Source organism: Ciona intestinalis, unplaced genomic scaffold (genome assembly GCF_000224145.3).
Source record: "Ciona intestinalis unplaced genomic scaffold, KH HT000119.2, whole genome shotgun sequence".
NCBI lineage: Eukaryota > Metazoa > Chordata > Ascidiacea > Phlebobranchia > Cionidae > Ciona > Ciona intestinalis.
Window position 1 is genome coordinate 15,068 of NW_004190441.2, and position 9,223 is coordinate 24,290.

At 39.7% G+C, this 9,223-nt stretch overlaps 2 protein-coding genes across 3 annotated transcripts in view; both read right to left on the reverse strand.

Annotated features, from left to right (window-relative positions):
- LOC100183300 (meiosis regulator and mRNA stability factor 1-like) overlaps positions 1 to 3,852 on the reverse strand; it is a 12,726-nt gene extending 8,874 nt beyond the window's left edge. For both annotated transcript variants that reach the window (XM_009863309.3, XM_026838819.1), the window contains exons 1-8: positions 3,597 to 3,852; positions 3,333 to 3,426; positions 2,910 to 3,052; positions 2,344 to 2,509; positions 2,172 to 2,254; positions 2,002 to 2,119; positions 1,393 to 1,559; positions 957 to 1,126 (exon numbers count right to left, since the gene is read on the reverse strand). In XM_009863309.3, the coding sequence (XP_009861611.2) occupies positions 957 to 1,126; positions 1,393 to 1,559; positions 2,002 to 2,119; positions 2,172 to 2,254; positions 2,344 to 2,509; positions 2,910 to 3,052; positions 3,333 to 3,426; positions 3,597 to 3,773 (1,118 nt within the window). In that variant the 5' untranslated portion in view covers positions 3,774 to 3,852. The remainder of the gene's footprint in view (positions 1 to 956; positions 1,127 to 1,392; positions 1,560 to 2,001; positions 2,120 to 2,171; positions 2,255 to 2,343; positions 2,510 to 2,909; positions 3,053 to 3,332; positions 3,427 to 3,596) is intronic.
- A 3-nt stretch (positions 3,853 to 3,855) lies between these two features.
- Positions 3,856 to 7,834, reverse strand: LOC100185663 (vinculin). The gene has a single exon (XM_002123718.4). It carries the CDS (start codon positions 7,750 to 7,752, stop codon positions 4,564 to 4,566), a length of 3,189 nt encoding a protein of 1,062 aa, XP_002123754.1. The 5' UTR covers positions 7,753 to 7,834; the 3' UTR covers positions 3,856 to 4,563.
- Positions 7,835 to 9,223: the final 1,389 nt, after the last annotated feature.

Genomic DNA, 9,223 nt, shown 5'->3' on the forward strand with positions numbered 1-9,223 from the left:
AATATAACTTAATCTATGAATAAAGTTTAGCAATAACGCACCTTATGTTATAATTTGTTAAATACCTAAAACACAAAGTCTAAACACGTTTAATGTCTGTACCTACACCCCATGTTTTACCGATGACCTTTCTTCTCCCAGTTTAATGAAAGGTTTGCCATCTGCTTGTAACTCCGATTGTTCGTGCGAAACATCGACGTTTAGCCCGATATGTATAAGTGGACTTACATATTATAATCCATGTTATGCTGGATGTGGTGTTAAAGTGGATGGCAACGCAACGCAGGTTTGTTTGTTTTAAAATATTTTTATACTTTCAAAACTATGTTGTTGTTGCTACCAGGTGAATTAGAAATTGCTTTTCTTGTAAAAACATCAACTTTATTTCACCCCGGTTGCATTCGTCATACGATGAGACATTTTATAAAAATGTTTGACAAATATTAGTTGGTTCTACTTTTAGAAACAATTAAAAGCAAATTTTTTGTTGCTTAAAAGCTTCTTATCTGGTAAATACTGTTATGTATATGATGCCAATAGTCTTGTTGTATTGAGGCAAAACATTGGTGAGTGATCAACGTTTCCACCAGGAACGCTAAAATCTCTTATCTGTCCAGTTGTTCAGTAATTGTTCGTGCCACACGCCCGGTTGCCGGTAGCACACACCTCCACAGTATAAATAACTAAACACACACCTCCGCAGTATAAACAACTAAACACACACCTCTGCAGTATAAACAACTAAACACACACCTCTGCAGTATAAACAACTAAACACACATGTCCACAGCATAAACAACCAAACACACATCTCCACAGTATAAATAACTAAACACACACCTCCGCAGTATAAATAACTAAACACACACCTCCGCAGTATAAATAACTAAACACACACCTCCGCAGTATAAATAACTAAACACACACCTCCGCAGTATAAACAACCAAACACACACCTCCGCAGCAGATCTTCATTACTAAACTTAATGACAGCAGTTGGAGGATTCACATGCAAAACTTTTCCTCCACAATTTTCCGATATTTGTTTCAATTTTCCGCGAATCAACCCGAGGTCTATTGTTGTTGGGAGGTTCGTTACGACAAGTTGTAACTCGATGGTTGGGTCCTATAAAAGTGTTGCACATAATGTTCTGCTGTTTTGCAAACCACTAATTGCCTCTTCAGTATTCTATACATTAGCATGATGTAAAAATATAAACCGTAAAGATTTACTTTTGATATTAATTTATTAAAATATTTTATGTTTCTAAAAAAATGTAAAATACAATAACCCATATAATGTAACTTTTGTATAAAATCCCAGAAATGTTTTTATGTAACGATTGTTACCAAGAAGCCTAGTGGTTGGTGAGCAACAGTAAGCAATTGTACCTTTGTTGCACAAACAAGCGGCAAGTCAGCCACAAAATCTTCATAAAGAACCGAAGTATTTGCAGCTTCAACCAAAGCCTTGGATGAATTGACGGGGTGCATAAGGACAACAAAGTATTTGTGTCTGTGGCGTAAGTCGCTAACCTCAGATGTGAAGTTACAATCACCTGCGTTCAACATATTGTTGCATGAGAATGCTCTTAAATTAAAAATGTGAACAGATAAGTAATTGTACAACAGTTATTACCACATAATATTGCAACGTACACCACTATATTGCAACGTACACCACTATATTGCAACGTACACCACTATATTGCAACGTACACCACTATATTGCAACGTACACCACTATATTGCAACGTACACCACTATATTGCAACGTACACCACTATATTGCAACGTACACCACTATATTGCAACGTACACCACTATATTGCAACGTACACCACTATATTGCAACGTACACCACTATATTGCAACGTACACCACTATATTGCAACGTACACCACTATATTGCAACGTACACCACTATATTGCAACGTACACCACTATATTGCAACGTACACCACTATATTGCAACGTACACCACTATATTGAATAGCTTACCTGTTATAAGCACAACAGTTGCAGGTGCTGTGTGTGTCTGTGCATATCGGCGAATACTCTGTCGCAGTTTATCGTCAGCTGCGTTCTTAGCAACAGCATTAACGTGAATCACATTCACCTAAAGTTACCATGCGTCATATTGTTTGTATTTTAATTAAACAAATGATTACCTGAGCATTGTTTAAATCTTGTATGACGTGCCGACTTTCTTTGTTGATGTCACAAACAGCCATGAACTCTGCTTCAGCGTGATCTGATAACATTGTTGCAAGATGCAGACATCAATACACGATAAGAAGTGAATGCAATGACAAGGTTAGTTTACGCTAAATGAACACAAACCGTTGAAAAATTGTCGACGGATCTTTTGCACGATCGCCATCGCGGATTTGCCGGAAGGTACTTGGCAGTTTTCGATATCCCAGAAAACACCGATAGGAAAAATCTTTTTTGGTGAATCCTTGTTGAATAGCACGGCTGATACATCTCTATTATCGGTGGATGTAAGCTGTGGTAGAATACTGCATGTACAAGTTTGCTGCTGATGAAACAACAAACCAAACCTTTTGCAGCAAACACTCGTGCGAAGGAACTCGTGACAGTGAAAAGTGAAGCAAACACGACAGAAGTGACAAACAAACTTCGTGAGGAAAAAACTCTTTGATTTCGCGTTGAAATTCATCAAGTGATTCACAACGCTTTGTTAAATCAAACATTTGTTTAACAAAAGTTTCACTTTTATTCTCAATAGGTTGGGTTAGAGATATTGGGCTACTAATGCCAGAGTCGGCTTGTGAAACATCAACTTGGGATTTTTTGTTTCGTTCTAACATGTTTATTATTAACTGCTCAGGTTGTAGTTTGGGGGTGATGGTGAAGTCCTCAGGGGTCAACAAACGTTCGCTTACGGGTGCCGTGTGGGTGGGAGTGTCCAACGGGGCATAACTGATAATACTCGGATCTTGGTCGCCCACTGGTGGTGACATCAACCATTGTGGAACGTTGGAGTTTCGTGGATGAATGAATTCGGGGGTGGCGGCTGCAACAGCCCCTGGGATTCAATGTGGGGTTTTAGACGGGTGGGTTTATACACGGGTGGGTTTATACATGGGTGGGTTTATACACGGGTGGGTTTATACACGTTTTAACTTTCCATATAATAAAGATGGTTTAGGTTTTTAAACCGAAACTTTAAGGTCAAAATCGTATCATACATACGAGGGGGTTTGTATTGAAACTGACTTGTCAATTCGTGTTTATGCATCATTGATACAATTGTATCAAACAACAATGAATACAGAGTGTAATCTATGAATTGAAATCATGTTTACCAAACTCTGTAAAAGCTCCAGCAACATTGGTTGGGGTAAGAACAGCGTCGTGAACAGATTCAACAGTTTGCCAATGAACGGATCCTTGCATTCCCTACCATGTTTAAACTCATTTATTATTGCATGTGATATGGTGCAAATAATTTGCGAGCAGCGACAAATTAAAAAATAACATGGAAACATTCAAATAAATTATAATCAGTTTATATTTGACTTTTCATTTACCAAGAACTTCAAGATAGTTATAATTATAGAAACACTTACTGTTGGAGAAAAGGTGAAAGTGTGTGGTGTACAGTTGGGTAGGGGATATGCGAACTGTGGGGGTGGTTCGTATACAGCTGCCGGGCTTGGTGGTTGGCTTGTATACGGATATATACATAACGATGGTTGTAGAAGGTATGGGTCATAAAAGTTGGTGTTTGAAGTTTCACTCATCATGAAAAAGGTAATCAAACATAACTTAATCCAAGAACAAACTATCTATTTGTGAACACCAAGATATTAGCACAGTCTAAATATCTGCAAATAATAAATGTGCTTAGTGTACAAACAGCCATAATAATTTGTCATTCATGATTATTATATGTCTTGGTTGAATGGAAATTAGTGCATTATATACAATTAGTGTTGAAAGCAATGTCAATACTCCTAATAAATGTACATTTACAGCGATTGAAACTTTATAGAGTGCAGTGTATAAACATCTAATACTGTTCACAATCTAAGTTACTTTATATAACTGCTTGGTGCGGCAGCAAACAAAAGTTACGTCACCAGAATCTACAATGAAACCAAATACATTAAATGTGTTATGTACTTACAGCAGTCGAGCGCTTTATTAAAATAATATTTTGATCTTTTAAAAGTTATTACGCAAAATTACAGTTTTTAATTCCAGGTAAAAGTTTCTTGACTAAACATTTATAATATTCAACCACAAGAACTCATGGGATGTTGAAACACAATGATAAGATGTTAGAACCAGTGCAAGAGGGGGGTTGCTTCAATATCATGGGTGTTTTACAAGTGTGAATGATTTATAAAAAATTATAAATACTTGATATTGTAACACTTATATTATCAAGTATATTTTATATTATTAATATTCCAATTTATACAATAATAATTAGTAGGGTATAATAAACTAATCACAATATGCTGACAAATGCATTGCTTAGAAAACTAAAGTATTTAAACAATGGCAATGTTGTATATATTGGCACAATGATTATGACTTGCGTACCCATCTCATCATAACACCGGCTTCGGTGCGGATCCGGATAGACGCAGCTTCAGCGGAACGGACGGTGTCCTTCACACTCATCATGAGGTTCTGTGCGTTATGTACCAACATCTCAGTGGCCTGCTCTGCAGCTTCTTCTTCCTCCTTAGTCATATCCATGTTATCACCAAGTGAAGCAGCTTTGACAGTGGACAATATACGCAGCTGTGTACTAATGGTTGGGATTCGATCTAATGTTTTCTTCATGTCTGTGCGGATCCTTCTATCAGAGCATTTATCAGCAACCTCATTAGCAAGTCTGGTTACTTCATTCGATGCTTTAGCAATCTCCTTGGCACAAGCTATTAGATCACTCTTTCTTCCCTCCTCCCCTCTTACAAGATGCGACATCTTCGCCATAAGAAGAGCCATTCTCTTTGCAGTCGCAATGATGTCATTTCCTTTGCTCTCCCACTTTCTTGCCTCCTCATGCAACTCACGAGCCGCTTGCATCATCGGGACATCTTCTTCTTGCTCCTCGGGGAATTCTTCTTCCTCAGGCAGAGGAGGAACGGGAGGAGCTGCCTCACAATCCTGTGGCAGGGGAGGTACGGGTGGAGGTTCCTCCTCAATCACAATATTCTTGGCTTGTTGTTCGATCCTTCTCGCTTCCACTGTGTTCCTCACTTGTGCTACAGCTGCAATCAACTGATCATCACATTCCCTAACATTATCCTTGGCAGCGTTAGAGTTTGGATTGTTGGCGTATTCACGAGTAGCTTGTACCATAGGGTTGATGGTTCGACTCAGGTTGTTTAAGTTACCTTTCAACTCTTGCACATAAGCAGCATCATCTGTATTCTCAACCTCCCTCTTACCTGCCATCAATATACGATGAGCTCGGCGTGCAATGTTACCGGCAGCTGGCAAAGCAACTGTTGGTTGGTTATCCTGCAGAGCTTTCATACAAGTTTTATGATCTTTCTTGATCCCATCTTCTGATGCTTTAATGAAATCCACAACATCCATCGCGTCATCCACTTGCTCAGTGAGGTCATCCACATGTTCCGTCCATTCATCTGTGAGAGCTTTCAAATGTTCCTTGGCAAGTTTATTCTCAGGATAATCAAGAACAATTTTCCCTGCATTAATAACTTGTGGTGTAAGTTCTTGAATCTTCTTTGCTGAAAGTGTAGCTTTTGCCACTTTTTCCTCAGCACCAAGCTCACTGGTTGCCACAGCTTGTATTCCTAGGTTCGCCAACTTTTGTGCTTGTTTGGTAAGAGCTTGAGACCTTTCTGCAAACTTCTCTTCTCGCCCCGCTACATCCTTAGGAGCTGAAGCAGCAGTTACGAATTGCTTGAGCACGGTTGTTGTGTCTGAAAACTCATCAGCAACTTGACCGATCACCGCCAACTTCATGTTTTGCTTCAACTCTTGTAGTTTCTGCTGGAGTTCTTCGGCGATTCTTCTCGCTTCAGGTGAACCACCTTTACCTTGCTTAACCAGATCAGCAAGCTGATTACACAAACTCTCACACTCTGCAGCATTTTGTAGCAAAGCTGCTTTGATTACAGGATTATCACATTCCACAGCCAGTTTCCTTGCATCACTCATGACACTCCTAGCGGCCAGCATCCCTTTTCCTCCATCCTCTACACCAGGGTGGTCAAGCCAACGGTTCGCCACATCCAACTTCGCTTCCAGTGTTTGGGGCAAACCACCTGATGCGAGTGCTTTACCAATCTTTGCGTTGATTTGCCCAATCTTATCTGCAGCTTGCTTCGCAAGATGTCTAGCTTCAGGTAGATGTCCTTCCCCTCTCTCCCTGTAAGCATCCAACTTCTCCATCAACTCATCTAACTCATCGCACATCTTCATTAGTTCGGCCGCATCTTTGGCTGTTTGGGGATTGGTAGCCAAACTCTTTGCTATCTTCCTGGTTGCCCCAATAATGTCTCTGATATCTTGAGATCCAGTACCAGGTCCTGGTTTAGCTTGAGGATCAGCCAGCCATTCCTTAGCAGAAGGCGTCTTGCTTGAAACTACACCAAATGCTTCATCAATTTCTTCCAGATTCTTTAATGCGTCATCCACATCTTGCAACAAACCATTCAAAGCCGTTTGAATTTGATTTGCAAGACGACGGGCTTCCGCTGAATTACCTTTGTTTTGTTTGCGCAGAGCGGCAAGCTTCTCCGTCATAATACCAATGTCGTTGCACTTGTCCATTATCTTTGCTCCCAACGCCCCACCAGCTTTGCTCCCGATCTCCCGAGCTTGATCCAAAGTTTGTCGAAGGGCGAGTTCATCCGCTGTGTCGGGAGGTGCGTTAGGATCATTAAGCCAGCGGTTCGCAGCAATCAGATTGTTTGCCATCTTGTCTCGGACTTGTTTCAACTGTAATACGTTTGTTGGGTCGACAAGTATCTCCTGATCGGTGGACACAAGTTGTAAAACACGAATTATTTCTGTGATAATATCAGAAAGATTCTTGACGTAATATTGCCTGTTGTGAACAGATGCTTCACTTCCAACACCACTCCCATCTACAGTTGTAACGAATATCTTCATACTTGATATTAAGTTGGGCAACTGATTCCGTAAATCTGCAACTCCAGTTTTCAATTGATCGGCATGCAAAGCGTTGGTGAGATCCTTGGACCTTTGCAACACCAAGTCAGATAGATTTGTCATTCCTGGTGTAAGGTTTTTAACATAAGTAACAAGGTCTTCCATCCCGGCCACAACTTCCGATACTTTAAGATAATCCCGAACTCTGCGGCAAACATGACAAATACGACGAACCTCAGCTTCATCAAAGATGAGAAGAAGATCGGATGTTCCTTGGAGGATTCCCCTCGACCCAGCTATCAACTTCTCCCTTCCTTGCTTTGAATATTCATCTTCCTCAATAAGTTTGGCCGAATCAAGCAGAAGGTCGGCACTAGACTTCACTTTGTTGATCGCCTCCGGTGTATCAAGTTTAAGAACTTCATCCTTAGATGTTTGGATTTGCGCCGTCCCAACTTTTGCAAGGTTGTTTACAGCCGCACTCACGGCTTGAATCGGTTTCATCAAAGAAGGAATTGCCGCGCCATCTTCCCCCTGTTCGTGAAGGATGACAAGATGGGACACTTGTTCCGCAACCGGTTCCAAAATCTGTTCAATCGTCTTCGTGTGAAACACCGGCATTTTTATTCAATATTACCAAACTGGTTCATTTACAGGTTTCACACAAGTAAAATATTTGTCTGTAAATCAAGAAAAATAAATCTTGACTGTTTTAAACCTCATTGGGATATGTAAATATATGACAGACTTAAGACGATGATAAGGATTCAACACATTTTAATTTTAAACAAATTATAATCCAAAATATAATAATAACCTAAATTCAACTAAGTCATAAACCTATTAAGGCTGTAAAGATAGGTGAAATATTAGGGATGTGCCAAGCCGAGCCCGAACTTAACAGCTTGTGCCCGAGCGTCTGACTTTTTGACGCTTGGCGCTCAGCTGAAATCTGGACCGAGCGCCGAGCCTTATGTTATTGGTATAATGTTGCACGCGAGAACGAAAAATATTGAAAATGAAAAAAAGTGAAGCTATTAAGAGATAACGAGAATAGTCAGCGTAGCTTTCTCTTTATTTATTTTTCGTTTTTTGTTAACATGCTCTCTCGCAAGTAACGAATCGCAACGTCAGCGAATTTGCCCGTATCTAATTACAGCCGGGGCCAATTACACGAGCGCGCAATGTATCTGTATGTGATTTTAAATAAAAAGCTAATAACTCTTAAACTTTTTTATAAAGAAATAAATAAACTGCTGCAACCGTGGGGACTGTTTTGTTGTAGTGACAGACCCCATTTCCCCAAACACGCACATAGACAGAAAGTGTTAAAACACGCGTTGCATTCGGTATTACTTTCTTTCGCTGGGAATTTAAACATGTTTCATTTAATTGTTAGTTGTTACGTCACTTGTTCTATAACACTATAACTATAAATTAGGACGTTTCATAATATAACAATCGGGAGAAATGTGCCCACTTCTAACCAACCACGAGATCAAAACATCGTGGGCGTTGACCACAAACACATACTAAAAATAGTTTATCTTAATATGTCCCTTAAATATTTTGCGTTCTAACATAAAAAGCTGCCAGTAATTCGTAATTATTTACCCGCAAGCATCCTGTCGGTTGGTAGAACATTAAATAATATACTTGCAACATTTATATTAATCTAATCAACATGCGCAATACATTTGACTATTGTCCGCATTTATTGGAATAACCGCGTTCACCTTATCCAACCAAACTGAGGCAACAACTTCGCATTTCTATAAAAGGCAATAACAAGGAGGTTCCCACTTTAACCCTACCGGCGAGCCGGGATCATAGAAACATTAAATATTCAATTCTGCAAGTCATCATTAATTCTGACAAAATTCTTAACTCGAAATTCTTAGCGGTCTGCGACAAGGTGTGGTATGATTTCTGGTTAAGAATTTTCTTGTGTAACAGGGTGTGTCGTGCTAAATGGTGAGAATTTTCTCGTGTGGCAGGGTGTGTCGTGCTAAATGTTAATGTTTTGTTATTGGGAAAAGTTAAAAGTTTTCTCGTGTGACAGGGTGTGTTATTCTAAATGTTGAGAATTTTC